At 42.5% G+C, this 22,687-nt stretch overlaps 1 protein-coding gene across 1 annotated transcript in view; it reads left to right on the top strand.

The window, feature by feature from the left end:
• The window catches only part of SAXO4 (stabilizer of axonemal microtubules 4), a 132,309-nt gene that overhangs the window by 81,729 nt on the left and 27,893 nt on the right, over positions 1-22,687 (top strand). The window contains exons 10-12 of the mRNA XM_086958629.1: positions 15,570-15,677; positions 18,423-18,517; positions 19,430-19,594. Coding sequence (XP_086814755.1) covers positions 15,570-15,677; positions 18,423-18,517; positions 19,430-19,594 — 368 coding nt within the window. The remainder of the gene's footprint in view (positions 1-15,569; positions 15,678-18,422; positions 18,518-19,429; positions 19,595-22,687) is intronic.

Here is a 22,687-nt window from a genome sequence, read left to right as displayed (position 1 = left end):
GTACTACACATACTCTGACTTGGATTGTGGTTCCTGCTTGGACAGGGTACATCCAACCAGAAACTGATCTTATAACAGCACTCCAGTCTGTTTAGTAAAATATGTAGTTTTGTTAATCTAGTGTAGCCAGAATTCCTCAATGTGTTAAACTTAAACTGATTATATAAACAAATATGAAACTGTAAACAACTACTCTAGCTTATAACTGTTGACTTTACTATCCATTGGTGGCTTTTTGGAGCAAGGGGAGACTAATCTAAACGTCTCCCCTGTCTCCTACGAAGTGAACGGCTGTAACAAAACCTACTCCGACCATAATGGCACATCAAGGAAGGGAATGTTGATTATTTCAATGTTTCGAGCCCCCCTTCCCATCCCCGTACACGCCTGCATTTGAGGCTTTTTTTCGGTTGTTAACCACTCTCTCTCTCTCTGTCTCTCTCTCTCGCAGTATTGTCGGCCAGACTCCTAATTGCAATAAGCTCACTCTAGTTATAGTCTTTATTTCTGCATGTTCCACCCTCAAAAGTTGCTAATATTGATGAAGTACAAATGTGATTGGCCTGGGCAGGGGAGTTGTCATCACCTCATGCTGACATGTTTAATTTCTTAATAAACACTTTTGTCTAACATGTTGCGTGTTAATCTAGGTTCCTGATCGATACTGTGACCTTATGCCCCTATTCGGCTATAAATCACTTTATTCCCTATATTGGCATAACCGTTCAAGTGCGATTTTCTGTAAAGTCATCTCTGGCCTCACACGAACAGAGCCACAGAGCCACATTCCAGCATGACTCTCTGCTACTTCCTTTGCGACCAATTAGTGCAATGACAGAGCAGCAGTCACTATCTGATATTCCTAGATAACACTCCGAGTTCTTCAACAAGATAAAAACTTAGCAAACCTGGAAATCCCCGCTTGCTATGTTTTGATTAGTAATGGAACTCTAATGAGCAACTGATAACTGTCACTTCCTAGTGACATCTTTAATTGACGTCTTATGTCCAGCAAACTTGCGTCAAACCCGGCACCTGTCAGGTATAAATATTACCAACGTTGCCTTAAGCAATGAGAGAGATACGAGCTGTGAGTTCGTTGCCTGTTGCTGATGCCAGCTGCCTGCATGACCCCGTGTTGGTAAAAACTAGCACTCTGTCGCTGCAGCCTGCTATCCTGTGGTGGTGAAGCTACTGATTACCATTATCGCCGCTACAGCGCGACCGATGGTGCAGTAAGCTTGAGGAGCCGTGCAGCCGTCCTCTGCGAAGACATCCAGCCCAACTGCCCGCGGACGCTGTCACCCCTCCTTCCTCGACGCGCTGAGAGAAGCCGCTGCCTTTCTCGTGCAGAGAAATCCAGTCCCGGCGCTTCCGGTTTACCCTCGCGGGTGACTGGGATATCGAGAGAGACCCCTGAAGGAGATACCAATCCTCCATCATTCTATTCAGAGGTATGGTGTTGACTAAACCCTTAGACGAGAATTCTTGAAACAAACCTTGGCAAAACCAACTTAACTTAAGCTACTTACTTACTCCCCCTTCTCACGTGTTAGGCTTAGGTCAGGCACATTGGGGTAGGCTTAGTTAGAAGCACCAGTTGAGTATGTTAGCCTAATGTATATATGACTGTATATATGTTTTATTACTTTTAAACCATTGTATGGCTAAGAAACCATATCAATGCTTTTACAGTTCTATTTCGCAATACTTATCTTACTGTACGTACTTTTTATAATAACAGTTATTGCAATTGTGGCAATACATTTCTCTTGTACGAGAAGAAAGACTGTTCAATAAATGTTAACCTTTATTGATACACGCCCGTCTCTCTATTCTCTACATCTCGTGAAAGTAAACTGCACTAGACTGACTGAGTGAAATCTGTGTCTATTGTTTCACACGACCCTAGAGATCGACTCTTGATCTGAGGAGCAAAGTTGTCATGTTGCACGGTTGTTGGAAAACTGAATCCCTTCTTGTCTGTGCCAGGGAAGCTGATCACTTCCTATGCAGAGAAGAAAGTTTCCAGTGACCTCTGAGCTAGTTGGTAACACAACCTAATTAAGTTTAGCATAGTCAGTGGAGGCCTGGAATATCCGCAGTTCCACGTCGATACTACTGTTTATGTTATTCCAATGCGCAGGGCCTAGTGGGAAACTAGGAACTACACTACATGGCGCCCAAACGTTTGGAAAGGCGATAAACTAACGTAAGACTTGTAGAGTAACTCAGTCGTGCATATTTCACACCCCTTTTCTCCCATAAATACTCCAATAGACGTCTGGAGTGGGTGAAAGGTTAAAATCCGCCCGACCTTAGTAGGAAGAGATTCCTATGTAAAGCTCCGGTTTATTCAACGTTGAAGGATACAGTGTTCCAAAATATTGTGCATCTAATCTTTGTCTCCTTGGAGACCTACTCTGCAAAGCCTGCATTTATAAAAAATGTCAGTAGAAACCAACGGAACCTCTGGGGCCGCAGTAGATGCGACTCAGCAAGGTCCCGAACAAGCAGACCCGGATGCTATTATCATCCCGGTCCACTTAAGAAGATCTATAACGTTAAAACTTATAGAAAACGGACTGACACCTCAAGGTGGTACAGTAGTTTTCGTGATAGAGGCTCACGAGTATCGGCAGACAGAGGTATTCTATTCATGGATAAACTTTCCAGCGGTAAACGCTATAACAAAAGAGTTTCACTATTACAAAATAGAGGAACCTCCGGATGAGTACGCCCCTTTCGAGGAGGTTGAAATTCCACTTAAATTTCAAGAGCACCTGCTCTGGTTTAATGGCGCCCTAAAACACAATGATCACATAACCAGGCTCGGTCCACTAGGTAGACCAGGAGCAACGTGGCCGGTTCTAGCCAGCTACACACCACATCCTGACATTGCAAGAATGTCAAGAGAAGAGCTGTTAGCACAGCTAAACACATTAATAAAGATACATAGGCAATTAGTCCAATATGTAATGCGGATTACTACAATCCAGCCAGCTGTTAATACACCACAGCTGACCCCTCATCAGGGGAACACAAATAAAATTACACCACAGAACATACAGTCATGTCTTGGTAAAACACCCGTAAAACGGGAACAAATTCCTTTCTGGTTAGCCCAGAAAATCACTCAAATAGAGGCAGTATTTCCTGATACTACCCCTATTGAGAAACACAGAATCTTGACCATCTGCCTTCCTATGGGAATCGCACCACACGTGGAGGACTGCGACACTTGGGGTACAGTCTTTGCTTCCATTTACACAAAAACACACGGTGTTCCGTCTATGGCGGTAATACCAGAAGTGCTAAAACAGATTCAAAATGAATTCGGTCCAGAGCCCGCTTTAAATCTAGGTATGAAATTACTGAAAGATTTCAAGCAGGTCACGGCTATATTATTAGCCAACGTAAAGGGAGAAGCGGCATCTGTGGCGATTCGCCAGAAGTTGAGGGAAACAGATATAAAAGATCCTGTTGAGCTAGAAAAATCATAGAAAAATGCTATGAAGAATTAGGTAGAGACAGCTTGGGTGGAAAACCAGTTAAGCCCCAACTGCTCGAAAATCCTGAAAAATTATTTATTAAAAATAATTTAAATACTCCTAAAAAGAGCTGGGATGGAAATAAACAATCCACTCCCAAGGAAAAAGTTTTCCAGACCAGAGGAAGGTCTCCTCGACGGAGGGAAAGAACTCCGACTCGAGAACGCCAGTCTCCCCAGAGGGAGTCCTCTGAGAAAAGATATAACCTTAGAAATAGGGATAATATAAAAAAACCTGATAGATATCAAAGTATTGATACACGTCCCTCTCGATCTTTTCCACAGAATTCGGAAAGAAGAGGACGGTCAGACCCAGGAGAGCACACCAAGTCCAAAGACAAGGAACCTGCTCAAAATAAGAAATCTCAATTTCCTAAAAAGAAGGTAGCCAGTATTAGAGTAATCAACCATGCCGAGAATACTGAGGACACAGTTGAAAAACGGGGAGTGGGCATTGACAATGTTGGACAGTGCAGCAGAGATCAGTATAGCGCGCAAGAACTTGATGAGTCATCTGGAGACAGTGGACACGAATGAATACATTCAGGTTGAAACTGCCGACGCCAGACTTAGCGAGCCCCATAAAATATACGAAATAACATTGCGTATGGAGGGTGATAAGACTAGGAAAATTAAGGGTCTATTTTGGGATAAGCTCTCAAAAGGCTATGATATCCTGTTAGCTGAAAAAGATTGGCCCCCAGAGTTTGTCAGGGAGTGCCCTCGTGGCGAAGAAGTGATTATGCCTGCCTTCTCGAATCACATACCGATTCATAAAAAATACACATATGCAAGGAAATGGGCAGTAGCCCAGGCACCTGCATTGTATAAAAATCATGTAGGATGGGATGAGGATTCTCCGCCTCACAAAATCCAATTAAAAAGTGAACCAACTGCCCAACGGCAGTATCCCATAAAGCAAGAAGCTAAAAAACAAGTCAGGGAGATCTTAGATCAACTTGAATACCAGGGGGTGATTGAAACATGCACCTCTCAAATGAACAATCCTTTGTTTCCTGTCTCCAAGCCAGGCAATTCATATCGTCTAGTTTTGGACTACAGACATCTTAATACATGTTGCAAAACTTTTGCAGTACAAAACTCGCATAGTGCAGCCCTAATGAATAACATAGTTAGGAAAAAATACAAAACGACATTAGACATTTCTAATGGTTTCTTTTGTCAAAACATTGCACCAGAAAGCAGATACTTGACCGCTTTCTCCGCATTTGGGTCGCAGAAAAATTCTGTCGACTCCCACAGGGGTTCAAGAACAGCCCAGGACTATTCTCAGCTAGGGTAACAGAGTTACTACAAATCTATGATGATGAAGCATTATCTTACGTAGATGATATTTATCTAACAGATGATGACTTGGATACTCACTTGAAAAGAGTGAACACCATTATACTTGGGTTCGCAGCAGAGGGTTACAAATTCAACTTTAAAAAGTCTCGAATTGCCCATCTGTTAGTGCTGTTTTTAGGGTACGAATTATCAAGTGAAGGGAAAAGCCTAGCGGACAACTTCTTAGAGAAGTGCGCTGTACTCCAAGCTCCAAAAACGCTGAAGAATTTACAATCCATTCTAGGTTTCCTGAATTTCGGAAGAACTTATATTTTAAATTATGCAGAGAGGGTTAAACCTCTCTACGAACTAATTAAACCTGATTTAAAACAAATCAATTGGACTCAAAAACACACAGAAATTTTGAGATCACTGCAAACAGACATGTTAGCAAAAACAAAATTAGATACACGTGACAACACACGTGATCTTGTAATCCGAGTCATCCCAGGAAGATGCGGATTCACATACCTAACCTCTAATGAGGGAGAAAAGGTACCAATTTCAATTAAATCTCACTTGTACACACAAGCAGAAAAAGCATTCAGTCACACAGAAAGAACTGTGAACGCAGTGCAAATCGCACTAGCAAATGAACGAGAACTAGCACACGGCAAAAGGATTAACATCCTCACAGCGGAATCCGCCTTCGAAGCGCTATTCAGCCCAGTAAACCTGCCTACAGTGTCACTGGATCCAAAATGGGTACAGTGCATAGATTCTCTAGGAGCGGAAGACGTGAAATACTATTTCGCCCCGCAATACGAAGAACTGAATGATTTAGAGTATGAAGAAGAATATCCTCTGCCAATCGAAATTCTGCCTCTCCCATTATATGCCTGTATAATCTATACAGATAGCTCTGTACAGCATTTCAACGTAGAGAGAAAATCCTACGATGCAGCATGTGCGATCATTAAATGTCGTTGGCTGTGCGGTAAAATCAAACCGAAAATAACAAAAACTGAATCAGTTAAGTACTGTTCGGTTCAAAGAACTGAAATCAGATGTTTAAAGATGGCGCTAGAAAATGCAGAACGCGAATTCCCCACACTTATAGTGTGCGATTCTCATTTTTGCGTCAATTCTTTCAATAATAAACTGCAGAGTTGGATCGAAAACGACTACAAAGATGACACAGGTGCCACAATAAAGCATAAAAAGCTCTGGAACGAGGTAGCTCTTTTAAGTAAAGAACTACAAAAGACTCACGTGATTCACGCACAGAGTCTTCAACGTGATGGCGTTCACGTTGCAGGGAATTCATTGGCTAATACAGCCACCGCGGAAGCAACTAAACCGGCTTCCGTAGCCACAAAAAAGCGTACAGATAAATACATAGACGGGGAAACCATGCTAGCGGTAAAAACGACCGTAAAAGGCGACTGTGCAGCACTACCCGTAAACTATCCACTCAATTATGCATACATAATCGATGCAAACTCCGTTCCGTTTGCTCGAATCCCTGGAGTGGGGGATAGAGTAATTCCAAACACGAACAGGAGAATATTTTTAATAGCAGATGCACATATGGGTTTGGGTCTGAGACACCAAACAATTAAGGTTTCTCTGACTGAATTACAATCAGTATACTGGTGGCCGGGAATGAGTGTAGAACACCAAATATATGCAAACAACTGTGAAGACTGTATTAGGGATCGCAGTAGCGAACCTTGCTACCGGCTACCAGTCAGAAGGAGCGTAACGCTGCCTGCACCCCAACCTGCGTCCTATTAATTAGTTAAGATGAAAAGCACTTAAAAAAAATGAGGCCCCAGCGCTCGGCTGACGCTAGAACGGTTATAAAAGATTTGCGAGTCCATATCGGCATATACGCAATTACCACGTTCCATTCTGACCAGGGTCCTGCTTTCAGCTCTCGAGCCTATAAGGAGGCCATGGCCAGCATGGGAATTGGGTTGCGGTATTCTTGTCCGTCATACCCCTGAAGGGAATAGTGTGGTAGAAAGAAAAAACCGGGACATAAAGCAATCTATAACAGCGAAGGTATTAGGTTCAGGCGCTGGGTGGGTCAAACATTTAATAAGTGTCCAGACTAGTCTTAACAACATGCCAAGAAATTCTCTAAAAGGTTTCAGCCCATACGAACTATTGTTCGGAATTAGAATGAACGTTCAGGACCTCGATAGTCAAATGTCAGTGGTACAAGAAGAAACAAAGCAGTTTGAAGTAAAAGACCGTTTGGCTGTTTTACAGGAACTGAATGAAACAAGAAAATCATTAAGCAACATAAAGTTAAAGCAACAGCCAAGTACCACTGACGAGGCACCACCCGCAACAGCCCCAGCAAGGCCTGTCTGGATTCCAAAGATTGGGGATCTAGTCAGAGAAAAGATCGCGGTTAAGAAGGAATTTGGGCCTTCTTACAGAAAAGCAGTACCTGTCTTGGCAGTCACCGGAACAAGATCAGTTGTGCTACCGCCCCTTGCTGGTAAAAAGGAGAACAGAGTCGTGTCCATCGACCTGGTAAAACCACAAGCATGTGGCCTATAATCAACAGTAGGCCCAGTGGACTCCCAAGAAACAACAGAATACCCAAACTTGCAACAATCCAAGATGTTCAAACTGAAAGACTAATCACATTCGATCAGCCTGCAGTGCACAATGAAGGACTATGCAATACAGCCATGGAACTCGTGCCTCTTGAAACACAGATTGAAACAGTTCGTCAAGAAACAACACCAGTCTACAATGATGTGGCATCAGAAAGTGCTACTGAGAGACAGATTGAAAGAACAATCCCATCAATTGACAGAACTGCCTCTGGTTATTTCATCGACTTCGACAACTTCTCTGAAGATTTAAACGACCCCGAAGTGATGCCAGAAACAAAAAAGTCTTTTAAAGAAAAAGCAACGGAACTCTTTCATCAACTGAAGAAAATCTACCTTGTTTCCCCTTGGCTAGAGTTCTGGTTCGGTCTAGGTGTATTTTTCCTCCTGCTTTGGCTCATCATGGTACTGTGTTTGGGAAAATTCATTGAAGGAAAATATATTACAATGGACACAGCAAGTCAGAACATCAACCTAGTCCTGAAACCACGCAGATCATCCCACGTGAAGAAGAGAGAACTGTCAACAGTAAATGTCACAGCAATTCCAATACCTGGTGGGGTAGTATGGGAGAAAACAGACTATGAGATCTATGGTCCGGTCGAAATCCTGAAGTATCCTCATCAACTAAAGGTTTCCTTAAGTGACTTTGTGACACCAAGTACATTCTCTGATGATTGGGACTTTAACAGTATTAATGACATGATGTCTGATTTAGTAATGTCAGCTAGATTCACAGATCATGATTATTTACAAGGTTCATCTAGTTATGAGCAGTTATTCTGTTACACCCACTATGGGGATCATTACTTGCATAAATCTGCACAGCCTAGAAATGTTTTTATGTACAATCAATGGGAACATTGTTCTACACCACCTAAAAGCAGTTCTAAAGCATTTTTTGAGAAATTCAAATACTTCTCAGGGTTTAACACCAGTGATGCAGAAACGTTTTATTATAAACTGTTAGAGAAAACAGGAATGAAAACAATGCTGACAAATTCTAAATTGATATATTCAGAAGCATTTTATGACAAAATGATGACATTCGGTTTTGATTATTGGAAAAATAATATTGAAACAAAAACAATTTGGGGTACAAAAGATTGGCAGGTGCAAGGCATAGAAGCACTATTTAGAACCTGCATGATACCAGAACAAATGTTATTTTTAAATGACACAGTACACCAAACATCTTGTCTTGGCCTAGCTAAGAACAAAGACCTTAGAACACCGTCTATTCCAAAGCCAATAGCTGAGAATACAACCACAGATATTGATTTAGACGTGTCACAAATTTTACATTTCAACAGAACACATCCTGATTGGAAAAAGTGGTTAATCTGGCCTACAGACACAAATAGCTGTCAAGATAGGTTCCTGAATAAAACACAGGGGTTAAAATTGACCAGATTAGACCCTAGATACTCCCAGAGACAACATCCAGGGATTATAACAACATACAGTGTAGGGAAACTCTGCCTAGAATGGCTAGCTACATCCACACTGGCTGAAATTAAGCAACACTTGTCTTTATTAAAAGATGGTGCTGATTTGCGCGATTTCATTCTTGGACCACGCAAACAGCGTCAAAAGCGTTTCATAGCGACCAGCATCTATGCTTCTTACAACGAGGCTTGGAAAGTAAAGCAGATTGAAACTGCTGAAAAGATACGAGAAATTGATCGTATTAATTTGGAGAAATCACTTTCTGTGGTAGACAATGGGTTAATGACTCTGTCTTCCAGAATATATTCGTTGGACAATATTGTATCCTCTGCCTTTGATGTGATAGACAGAGATTTGCTAATGTTACAACATGGCCAGTCTCAATTACGCTCTATTATAGAACTAGGCTGGACGCTGCAAAATCTTCGTTCAGGCTATGTGCCTTGGCGTTTAATCAACACAACGTCATTATTTTCCAGTTTTAACCTTACTGATAAACAGATCAGTTTGGCACAGAAAGGAGCAGACTATACAATCCTGAGCATCGAGAGACTCGAGAGATTACCATTGACAATGTCAGAAAGTCCTGTCATTGAATGGATAATACACGGGATTATCACAATTCCGATAACAACTTTCCGATTTAAAAAGTGCCTTGAATACATACCTGCTGGCCAGTATGAACAATTGGGTAAAGGATATGTAAAATCCATATGGAAATTACCATACACTCATTCTTGCTATAGTGACAGCGACAAAAATGTATTTCTTAGTGGTGACAACTGTAAACATTCACTAAGCGGTATACTTTTGTGTCAGGGTATTAATTTACACGGAGCATGTGATGGAAATTCAAACAACCTTTCATGCCACCAGCTAGTCACACCTGCAACTCAGATAGAGCCCTTCTTTATGCAACTCGCAAACGGGAGTTACATTCTTAGAACGGATCACAGGTGCTGTGGCCTCGCGCCCGGAAAAAGTTATCTAGTACAAGTAACATCCACGGTCAAATGCTGTATGCAAGCATTGTTCCCGAGCGGGCCTCCAGACATAGTGACTCCCCTCTGGCCTCGTCTGAATCTCTATTCTATACGAATTGATACATTAAGCAAAATGAAATCTGTGCTTTTACAGACAACAGTGCCTATAACGTCATCTAAAGAGACGTATGATCTTCTAGTCGCAAGGACGGCTACTGAGGTCCATGACCTTTTATCAACAAATTGCCCCGTGCATTTCATAGAAATGTGCAGTCAACTCCTTAACATGTCTAGTGCAACAAGCATCCCAGGCATATTTAAGACAGTCTTTACGGGACTGCTAACACCCTTCCAGGCAATTTTGGGAATCTTTCCTAATTTTGTGCACTCCATTTTTGGTGGTATTCCACTATTTTTGGGACTCGTCGCAGGGATTCTATTTTTGACCCTCCTGCTACGTTATGGCAAGCCTCGGCTCAGACATAGCTCCCATGGGAATGGAAGAAACAATCCTAGCAATGCGCTACAGGGACAGGATAACTGACGTCCTCGGATTGGCCAGGCTGAGAGATCTAAACATGACCTGGTTCCTTTCATTCAGACCGATATGGCAAAATTGCATTTTACCTGTGCTACGGTGTATGCTTTGCGGCGATGAATGCGTGTTGGACATCTGTCTTTCACTTCCATCAGCAGTACCAATGGACGTCGATACTTTGCTCAGTCCAATAACGGCTCACGCATTGTGTTGTCCCCAGCGGCTACCAATCCTGATGACGGCATTTGTGGAGACTCCTGTACTACAGCCAAGTGGTAACAGTGGAGCGAGTGACAAAAGCAACATCACCCAGGTACAACGTGCTGTGAGCATTGCTGGTCCTGCCTTCGATGACAGCAATCATTCTCACACCTGCCAAGTTACAGCGCTATCTAATTTGGTTGAACTATCACCTGATTTTGTAGACCAATTCTTTGCGAGCCTGTCTGATACGATGTTCTCTCCCATAGAGAAACAATAACTTTTGAGAAGCTTTCCGACACACAGCGTTCCCATGAACTCTGAATTCGGCCTTCAGTTTTAATCAACAAAAACTGCCAGGAGCTTTGAGAATCTATTTTCTTTGAATTGGACAATTTTTTCTAATATTGACCTTTTTTGGCACGAACAATTCTTTGCTTAACGTAAAAACTATTCTTAGAGAACAGAAGCTTCACACTTCTATTTCTAAACACATCTAGAGACATAACAACATAACACCAACCTCTAGCACACATGTAATTACAATGCATTTTTATGTGATGATTTATCTCGCGTTTCTTCTGTCAGAGATACTTCATGTGTAATTCTTTATGCAGAATCGTTCATTGATTTCATATGCAATACTTTTTGAATGATTACTATGCTTTTAAAACTACGTACAGTACCTAAATTCCATGTATTACAAGTACGCCTATTTCGAATGCATTTATGTATTTTGGGGTGGGCTATGTTACACAATGTTACACATGCATCTAATTGCTTAGTTTTAGTAATTTTGATGGACATTACCCGTGGAGTGGGTGTTGCGTGTTAATCTAGGTTCCTGATCGATACTGTGACCTTATGCCCCTATTCGGCTATAAATCACTTTATTCCCTATATTGGCATAACCGTTCAAGTGCGATTTTCTGTAAAGTCATCTCTGGCCTCACACGAACAGAGCCACAGAGCCACATTCCAGCATGACTCTCTGCTACTTCCTTTGCGACCAATTAGTGCAATGACAGAGCAGCAGTCACTATCTGATATTCCTAGATAACACTCCGAGTTCTTCAACAAGATAAAAACTTAGCAAACCTGGAAATCCCCGCTTGCTATGTTTTGATTAGTAATGGAACTCTAATGAGCAACTGATAACTGTCACTTCCTAGTGACATCTTTAATTGACGTCTTATGTCCAGCAAACTTGCGTCAAACCCGGCACCTGTCAGGTATAAATATTACCAACGTTGCCTTAAGCAATGAGAGAGATACGAGCTGTGAGTTCGTTGCCTGTTGCTGATGCCAGCTGCCTGCATGACCCCGTGTTGGTAAAAACTAGCACTCTGTCGCTGCAGCCTGCTATCCTGTGGTGGTGAAGCTACTGATTACCATTATCGCCGCTACAGCGCGACCGATGGTGCAGTAAGCTTGAGGAGCCGTGCAGCCGTCCTCTGCGAAGACATCCAGCCCAGCTGCCCGCGGACGCTGTCACCCCTCCTTCCTCGACGCGCTGAGAGAAGCCGCTGCCTTTCTCGTGCAGAGAAATCCAGTCCCGGCGCTTCCGGTTTACCCTCGCGGGTGACTGGGATATCGAGAGAGACCCCTGAAGGAGATACCAATCCTCCATCATTCTATTCAGAGGTATGGTGTTGACTAAACCCTTAGACGAGAATTCTTGAAACAAACCTTGGCAAAACCAACTTAACTCAAGCTACTTACTTACTCCCCCTTCTCACGTGTTAGGCTTAGGTCAGGCACACTGGGGTAGGCTTAGTTAGAAGCACCAGTTGAATATGTTAGCCTAATGTATATATGACTGTATATATGTTTTATTACTTTTAAACCATTGTATGGCTAAGAAACCATATCAATGCTTTTACAGTTCTATTTCGCAATACTTATCTTACTGTACGTACTTTTTATAATAACAGTTATTGCAATTGTGGCAATACATTTCTCTTGTACGAGAAGAAAGACTGTTCAATAAATGTTAACCTTTATTGATACACGCCCGTCTCTCTATTCTCTACATCTCGTGAAAGTAAACTGCACTAGACTGACTGAGTGAAATCTGTGTCTATTGTTTCACACGACCCTAGAGATCGACTCTTGATCTGAGGAGCAAAGTTGTCATGTTGCACGGTTGTTGGAAAACTGAATCCCTTCTTGTCTGTGCCAGGGAAGCTGATCACTTCCTAAGCAGAGAAGAAAGTTTCAAGTGACCTCTGAGCTAGTTGGTAACACAACCTAATTAAGTTTAGCATAGTCAGTGGAGGCCTGGAATATCCGCAGTTCCACGTCGATACTACTGTTTATGTTATTCCAATGCGCAGGGCCTAGTGGGAAACTAGGAACTACACTACAAACAAACCCTTCCCCTTTAGCTCATTCATTATTCTGTCTTATTTCCTTTCCCATATATTTAATGTTGCAAATCAGATACATATTGTATGCAGTTTCACAGTTGAGGTTTCATACAGCTGTTAACCTTGGCTCTTGGCAGCCTGTCAGCGACACGGTCAGCGGCTCATTTAATGATTCCACTGCGCATGCTTAGCTTGCCTCCATTTTCGCCACCATATTTTTCTATTCCATGCAACAATAGGCCCAAATGTACACTATTAATAAAAGAATCTTAAACAGATGTTAATTTGTCAAATAAGTGATTTTCACTGTTCACCACCCACTTCTACTCTATCCCATGTTATCTTACCTCTTTCTTTAAGGAAAAGCATTAGCAGCAATAGCTCTTGTAAAATTCAGCCAAGCATATGCCAGGCATGCAGGCCCTCAAGATCTGATGTTAGTAATTCCTGCGCATGCGTGAGAGGTTTCCCTCTCAAAATGGGTTAGTCACATTGTTGTCTACGTAATTCTGGTTTGCACATGGGAAAAAACATTTTCCAGTTTAAAGCGGGTTTTAGTCGTGTTGCATTTTATTCTTCATTAATTAAGCATGCGTAAAGCTCTTTCCTCATATGTAAATGTTGTGAATATATTAATTTCGTTTTCTTTATTATTTTTACCGATTAGTACTGTTAATGAGGGATAGCTCCAAGTAAGTTTCATTTTCGTGCTCCATCAGATGAAGTAGAACTCGGGAGACTTATATCACAACTCTTGCTGTAGTGCACTATTTTATCTTCTTTTGTTTATCATATCAGTTCTATTTATCCAGAAACACTTAGATCTTAGATCATTTAAGTTAATGTTTTCCCCATTTGTCCTGTTTCAAAATGTCGTTGAGCCCTTGTTTGGTTCGAGTGCTGTAGCCAGTGGTGGGGCAAGCGGGATGATAGGACCTGCTGCTACTGGGCTCGCTAACATGTCCTCCTGGGGTTCTGTATCTGTAAGATTTAATCTCAAATAGGCTGAGTAGAGGGATGTTTTAGTGTCTTTTTCAAATAGGATACCAAATGGGAAAGTCCACGTATATAGCTAATGCCGCCGCCTCTGAGTTTGTTTGCAATGGATTGAAAGAGTTACTTTTCTATAATGTTTAGGAAGAGATATCATGTAATAATTGCCAGGAAAAATAATTGCCAGAAAAAATCCTTCCCGAAAGGATCCGTCTCCCCTTCTGCCTGCTTCTTTTGTAGTGAAGTGGTAGAGTATATCCAATATAATAATATATCCAATATGTCTCTGGGGCGTTTGTCCGATGGCGCCCTTCTCTGTCCAACTCTAACACAAACTTCTCTTCTGCTTCCTGTCCAAGCCCCCTCTGAAAATCCAGTCTAATAATTTTATTTTCATACTGCTACAATAAGGAGTTCAAATAGTCTGCCCCATGCATGACAGCCATCTTAGATGCCTTTGTGATCCTTTAGTTGACAACAATAGTGCAGCATTCTAATAAACATTGGCTACTCTGAATAAAGAAATCAATTACACTGTGGTATTTTATGACACTACATGTTTTTTTTTCTTTTCCATCCCATTTCTTGTTGATATGTGTTAATTTCTACAGTACATTTACATCTAGTTTCTTTGGTCTGGTATTACCTTCAAGGTTTCATCTAATCTGTTGTAAAGTGAAATGCCTTCGTCAAGAACAAGGGGGCATATTACCAAGCAATAGTGATAATTATCGCTATTGCTTGGTTAGAGACAAAAATTTACCGCAGAGCTGTGGCGATTTTTATCGCAAATAAACCTTGGTATTACCAAGGTTTATCGCAAATGCGATAAAAATCGGCCGCAATGCATGAATATCGCTGAAAAGTCAGCGATATTCATGCATTACCGAGATAATGCTCTTAGCCATGTTATCCACCTCCCATTGGATAACATGGCTAAGAACTGCTCAGGGCAGGTGTTAGCTTTTGGAGATATTCGCACTTAGCGCGAATATCTCCAAAAGTTGGTAATAGGAGATAGCGATGTTAGCGACTGTTTCCAGTCGCTAACATCTTGGCACGCCCACTTTGCATGTCATTAGTGATAAATATCACTGACATGCAAAGTGGGGCCCAAGATGGTCGCTATATCCTACTAGCTGTCGCCAACTGGTGTTAGCGACAGCTAAGTAATAGGGAGATAATTTTATCTCCGCTTTCTTGGCTTTTAAAGCCAAAAAAGCGGAGATAAACCCCCTTGATAATATGCCCCCTTGTTTTGTTTTGTTTTGTATCAGCTCAGGGCAGCGGTGAGTCCTAGAGATTGAGCCCAAGTAACTACTCTGGGGAAAATCTTGGAAAAATACAGATGATGATGGCTTCCTAAAGGAGAGTCTATAAAATGCGTTATCAAACTGAACACACCACCTAGGAGGACAGCTTAAAAGGAGGGCTCCATCAAACTGCCTCTTCCCCTTCTCCCGCATACCCTTCTTATTCTGTCTCTATCTTCCATTCCCTCACTCTGTAAATCTGCCTACTTCCGTCTCCCTCCATTCCTCTAACCTTTTTGTGTGTTCCATGCAGGAGAAGGGCGCACCTGAGAGCAGTGTGATGAAGAAAACTTTCAAGGGGCTGCAGAGACCAAGTCCTACACAGACTGATATACTGGAGCGAGTTGACTGTGGAAAAAAGGTGAATCAATGGACAATTGTGAGCAAAGAGTGATGACCACACTGCAATGACTGTCCAAGTGTCCCCACCTGGCCCCAATAAATGCCACGATTGACCACCTAACCCAGCCTCTGGCTGAGTGCTGGGTTGATTCCAATTACTGTCCTGATTGGGTGACTGACCACAGTCCCACATCACCACCAGCCTGTTTCCATTTACTGCCTGTGTCTGAGTACTTGACTCAGGTACCTGCCTGGGGGCCAACATGATCCAAATCCTTGCGCCCATAGAGTGACCTTTTCAGAACTGCCCTGTTTCCAGTCATTACCTCAAAATGACTGATTGACCCAGTTTTTGCTAGAGAGTCAGTACGGCTGCAGTGTCAGCCTGAGTGACCACTTCACCACAGTCCCTGCTAGTGTGACCGGAACAGGTGCTGCTTTAAAAAACACAAGGTTTATCCTAGTGTTTTTTTTGTTTTATGTTTAAAGCTAGGACGGCATTCAGGTAACAGTGGTACTCTATACCAATTAATAATAATAATAAAATTAATAATAGTAAATGGTTAGCTGGACTGTGGCTACCTTGTGCCTCCTGGGCACTCTCCATCCATCCATCCAGGGGTCTCTATGCAGGTTTTCCAGTCAATTAGACCTTGTGCAAGCGCAGTCCAGCTCCTCGGCATGCATGCATGCTCTTAATCTCTCTGTGGGTCAGCATCAGCTTGACTCTGCTGGCTTTCAAGAGTTTGGGTAGCATGGAGGGAACAAGGCAACCATACAGATGGTTGCCTTTCTCCTATTCCAATATCTTTGCTCCTACATTGGGTTGCAGACCTCCTTGTAAGATGAAGCCAAGGGGCCACAGTTATAGCACCTGGATGGACCTTTACTTGGTAGAACTGGTAGGCAATCCCTGTAAATATCACTGCCACAACCGCCAGCCACCTCATACCCTGGTGCAGTATGCACCCTCACTCAGAAATGGGGTATATTGTGGGAGTCCCCCAAAATCAGAGTCCACCGAAATCAGAGTTCAGATGTCAACAAAACCGAACACTACATGGAGAAATAACACACCTGGAGGGCTTTTGTCCCCATGAGGGATAACTTAACATCACACTTCTTAATATTCAGGGGATTCAGGTTTGACCAACAACAAAGTTTAGTACCTACTCAGTTCAGGTACAATTTGTCCGGCGAGGCGTATTTGTTGACTGTGGGATAGTTGACCAATGATTTCTTTTGAGACAAGTATCAGATAATGTCACAATAGCCTAGTCTTTCTGTGACCAATTCATCAGTCACTAGCCTACTAAGAAGGTGTACCATAAGTTGGGTTAATGATTACTTACATCACGGGGCATAACTTATGCAGTGAGATTCTGGAGGTTTAAATCTCAAATGTCTAAACTAAAAAAGTAGTGGGCCGCGGTGTGAAAGGGTGAGATAATCAAGGTTCGGGATGGAGTGTTCTTATGAGGAGCCAGGTCACTACTGATTTGCATTAGATGAGTCTCAGGGGCTGATGTAGAATTTGACAGAGAGGTACTACATTGCAACAGCGATAGAGTACCCTGTCCGCCAAAGTCAACTGCTATGACAATGGTTCCTAGCAATATGTAGAGATTTCTCTCTCCCTACATGTGGTAGGTGGAGTAAAGACATAGTGGCAAATGTAAAGTCCTGTGCCACACTGTCTGCCTTTAATTCTTCTGGCAAGCCCTAATCAGGGCCTCGGTCTAGTGTTGCACAGAAGGCGAAAAATGATTGTTCGGAATGTCACAACAAGCGAATGTCAGTGGTTAGACTATTTGCAAGTATTCTTTCCATCAGCTTTTGGATGTTCGATTATCAGTATTATGTCGGTTAACCTTGAACTGGCACAGCTTACCAAGCTTCCTACAGACAATGTTTGTGAATTCCAAAAAATAATACATTTGCATTGATTCAACGAGAACGTCTATGGGTGCAGACATGTTACTTTTTTGGTGTACAGGTCGCTTCATATATATTTAAGTTCCTGATCCCCAAAACCTCTTAATGAAATTAAGACAACAAGAAAAACCAACACAGACAATGCAGACTCATCTCAGAGCCCCCAGACCCGACTAATAAGCCAACAAAGCATTTATTTGGGGGGTGTCATGCCCCAAACACCCCCATAAAGCCATGCCCTACTTACACCCACTCTTCCTCATCACTCACATAAAGCTTGTCATTCAACTGAGAACTGTCTTACCTGGCTGTTAAGCTGCCTTTTGATAATTGTATGCCTCATAGGGGAGAAGTCAAATTTACCTCGAACTAATTTGAAGAGTTCATTGTGCTATGCTCTTGATAGTCTGAAGGAAGGCAGATGAGCATGTCGGAAAACCACTTTGCAAGAGACAGACACCCTGTCTAGAAGCCTATATAAACGTTGGGAATAGTAGAAGAAGGCATTGAAGCCAGTCCAACCTATCCCTGAATCCTGTCCCATCTACCCCTAAAAGGTCCACACCTAACCCGCCCAACTGCTGCTGGTTTCACCACATCCTGCAGATTAAGATCCATCCAGATTAGTGCTACTTAGTCAGGCCACCAGTGTGACATACTAATGACTGCGGCAAATGATGGGCGGCACAGTACAATAGAGTCAGTGGGGGACAATAGTACCTCTGGTGGGATATGCAGGTGGGATCAAAGGACATCTGAAAGAATAATGGTGTGGGTGGGAAGAGTGGTGTTACATTCTTGGCACTATTGTCTTAATATCTCTTCACAGGAGCTAACTGGATACAGCGAGAACAATAAAATGTACGTGGCTTCTGCTACCGCCCCTAACCACCCTGAACCGTATTTGACTAGCTACAACCTAAGGTGAGTTGGCACACCCCAATCTGACTAGACCAACCTAAGGTGAGAGCACTAGCTCCAAAAAGACTTGCAACCACCTATAATGAATGCACCCAAACTGGAGAGTGAGGGAACCCTAACCCAGCTACAACCTGCTGTGGGTCCTCGTCTGATTATCCCCTGGCCAGATGCAACCTTTTATGAGTCTACCCATCCATCCACAATCTAACCTGAGTCTACCTTGACCTCTCCATCTACAGCCTGCTGTGAATATATTCCAAAACTTGTGGTAGTAACTATTGAAGCCAGAATATTGACAGGTCACAATATCGTGATTCGTGATCAGAATATTTAGGGAAAAATATTCAAGAGGCAAATGCACACAGGAAGCTATCGATTTACTATTCCTAACTAGAAAATCTACATATCTTGCGGATATATATATATCACCAAAGTGCATATATTGCGAGTTAGGTATTGAAAATTACTTTACAATATTTTCCCCTTGTTATTCTAGTCACAATATTGTGACCTGTCGATATACTACAGCCTTCAGTGACTAAACACCAACTTGAATATTTAAAAACCTGTAGTGTTTCAACTTCCCTCGATCTGCTATGAATCTACCTGATCCCTATCAGCTATATTCTGCTGTGCGTTAATTTATCAAGGCACAGACCTCATTTACGACTCCCAAAAGCTCTCAGATGGACCCACATTTAGGTCTAAATCGAAGGCGTGCCTTCATGAGTCTCGATGGTTTGTGATTTGGTGTACAAGTATAGCTATATGTTGATATGAGGAACTCTTCATGCAGAAGTTAAACGCACTCTATGACTCTGGGCGCCACTTCACCTGGATATGGTGGGATTGGCATGTGGTGGTATCCAGAGGTCTGTGTAAACATTCCCTCTCCTTGTCACTTTTATCCCACAGATTCCATGACCGGACACCGCAGGGCCTGGACAGGGAGGGATGGACACGAGGAGGGATCCAGAAGATACTGCCCAGCAGCTTTTCTGCCAATAATGTCTCCCGCAAGCTGGGGACCTGTGCCAATTCTACAGAGACCTTGCGGCAGCTTCACCCTCACGTTGCTAGGTACTGCCTCCCAAAGGCGTTCACCGTATTTTGTGTGTCTCACTGCACATGCATTTTGTGTATTTATTTTGCATGCATGAGTCTTTATGAAAACATGTTTGAATGTTTGGGGCCTACACTTTAATATAAAGTAAACTGTCTTATAGGGTAAGGGTAAGCTGTTTCTGAGATAACAGTCTTTGATGTTTAGATCAATCAAAGATTGCCATTTTGACTTCTTACTGGGCTTGTACGGGCGATAATTGCCAGATAAAACTTTGAAACTGCTATCCAAGGCTCCCACCACTGGCCATCTGCAAACAGCTGCCAGGTATTCCCTGCGACAGGGAATGCAACATCCTGTACCTACTTCTATGCTCATTTGTTGCAACTTGATCCTTGTCGAAGCAATCAGGTACACCAGAGTGCTAGTTTCACTGTAACTTTCATGCAGTCCCATACTGTGGAATGAGGAGCTGTGAGACTCCCAGGACTACCCGAAATTACACTCTTTTAATTAGAGCACGCTGTGTTCAATGGGCCATCCTAATTTGCCCAGATACTCTGTAAAATGCACTTGTTTTGTTTGTTTCCGGACAATAATCCAGCGGTTCCACACAGACATATCTATTCTACTGCAGAACAAGCCTATGAGAAATCAATTATTGCGCAACTGGAGCTTCAAGTAACTTTTGAATGTGGGTCCTACTTGGGGCGCTTGGGCATAAGTGAACACGTTTTTTAGTAAGTGTCAAAACAAAGTGGTACCATATACATTCCTCGTCTGTCCTCCATGTCACAATCATTACCATTTGAGTCCGGTTTGGCCACAGACAGGTGCTTACCGGCTTGCCTCTCTTTTTAGGTCTTGCCTACGCAACTCGCAGGCGTTGCATAGGAGAGAGACCTCTTGGGATCGATGTAGCTTTCCAGGCAAAAACGGGTTGCATTGCTTTCAATGCACCACGTGCAAGTTTTTGCGATTTCCTTTCTGGAGCACGCAGCGCCATTTGGTCGCTCGCTCCCGCAAGGGAAATGCTGCCTGCTCTCGGCCACACCCGCCCTCTCCTTCGCAATCACCTGAGCGAAATGCATGTTTTTGTAAGCATTGGCCGAGCACGCACCAATGCGCTCCCCACCTCGCGCGCAGCCAATGCTTGTTGAATTTGCACTGAACTACGTATTTACCGATGGTACACATTTTCCATAGTGTCACAGAAAGGAGTTTATTTTCTTCACTTCTGTCACTTAAAGATTTTTTTTGCGAAAACGTAGTTCTGCCTTCATTTGTGATCGGGACTCTACGTTAAAACGGAAGTGTTCTATGGTAAGTTTCACAGGGCCTTCCAACTGGTCATTGTGTCCCTTTAAAAAACAGGCCACGCTGCGTGTCCACCTTGGATTATGTAGTGATTTTGACTTTCATATGTGGATGCCAAAATGAACTACTCAAAAGTCACGTCTTACGCTGAATCCTGGCTACAATTCTAGGCGGACAGGTCCATTGTGCCCCTGCGGTTATACGTCGTTACCAAGAATTCCGTTGCAACGCATGCCTTTTCCACGCATGCGTTACCACGGAATTTGTTTTCCCCTCATCATCTTTACCACGTCATTGTTACGTCGTAAAGAGGAAGTGGAAGTTTATTCCGCTTCCTCTCTTACGACGCTGATTTCTATGGCACGGCGGGATCGTTTTTTTATGGGGGGGAGACCCCCCCCAACCCCCCTTTTTAATCCTACGGGGTTTTTTTTTTCGTAGTAAAGACGATCGTTGTAGGCATACGCGTTGAACAGACGTTTACGTGGTAAGTGCCTCGTTGTAAACGTTACGCGTGGTAATGCCTTCGTTGTTAATGATGTTTCCCGCCCCTGCACTCTTTCCTGCACGCACATAGCACAACACAATGGCCGACGTACCATGCTTAGTGTTTTGTTAGGTGGAGCTTGCTCAGGGTGACAAAAAGGCACATTTATTTATGTCGTGTACATGCCGTCTACTAGTCAAAGAAGGAAACAACTGTAACGTTTAATAGAAACACACACTAAACATGAATACACTGCAGGACACCATACTGGAAATATTGAATGTAGTTCTGCACATTAACATGTCAATTATTAAATGAAAAGCTTTGTCTAATTGCTCCGTTCTGCACAGCTATACTTCTTTGCATCTCCGTTCACACATGCTTAGTTCAACCACAAATATTTCTTTATGGCACTTGTGCAGTTCAAACAAGTTTGCAGGGAATATATTTTTCTGATTACTATTTACGGTTCAATTAACTTGATGGAGACGCTAATTGAGAGTTATAATAATGAGACAGAGAAATATCTTTCAATTCTTACTTTGCAAAATATCTTGTCACCTTCTTCCGCCCACTCTAAGATTTGGGATGCTGGAAAACAGTTGACAATGGCTTGCTGTCAGAGACCACCTTGTGCTCTTTACTATTCTAGAATATATCCCCGCTGGCAAACTGTCTTGCTCTCTTTTACTTTGATTATTTTTGCATTGCTCCATTGTGTGCAAATGTATAGGAGTGGTTTCTCATTTGTTTTTTACTTGTTCTCTGTAGAACTTCAAAAGTGTTTTTTAATCAAATGCGGAGCAAAATCATTGCTTCTGTTAATAAACTATTCTCTATTTTTCCCTTTTAAGAATTTCTCTAGCTGTCTCGCCAGCTTCATGTTAAAAAAAAGCTTCCCTCACCACACAACCGTGTATTAGGTCAGGGCACTTTATCCATTGGCTATTTTGCACTGAGTGACATCGTTTTCCTGATTACAGGTACACGACTGATTGAAAAAGAGTGCATTTCAGTGCCAAGGGCTGCGGTGTGACAAGTCACTTTTATATTTTAGTTTATATGTTGCCAAGTTGATGTGCATATTGCACATTTTTAAGAAAATGCACCCTTGCCAAAACCAGACCTATTGGCTTTGCAAGTGCTGGTTCTATTATATCTAAAATTCCAAAGTGCACACTTTCTTTGTCTAAAGAGGTGTAGAAGAGCTGCTCCCAGTGGGAAAACATACAAGGAGCTCTCAAGAATGTAAGTGAAATTACGTGTTCCTTGTACTCAGATTGATTACTGACGAATGTATTACTGG

The sequence above is a fragment of the Lissotriton vulgaris genome, chromosome 2_1, assembly GCF_964263255.1.
Source record: "Lissotriton vulgaris chromosome 2_1, aLisVul1.2, whole genome shotgun sequence".
In the NCBI taxonomy this organism is placed as follows: Eukaryota; Metazoa; Chordata; class Amphibia; order Caudata; family Salamandridae; genus Lissotriton; species Lissotriton vulgaris.
The sequence above is the reverse complement of the archived record's forward strand: the minus strand, read 5'-3'. Positions and strand labels throughout refer to the sequence as shown.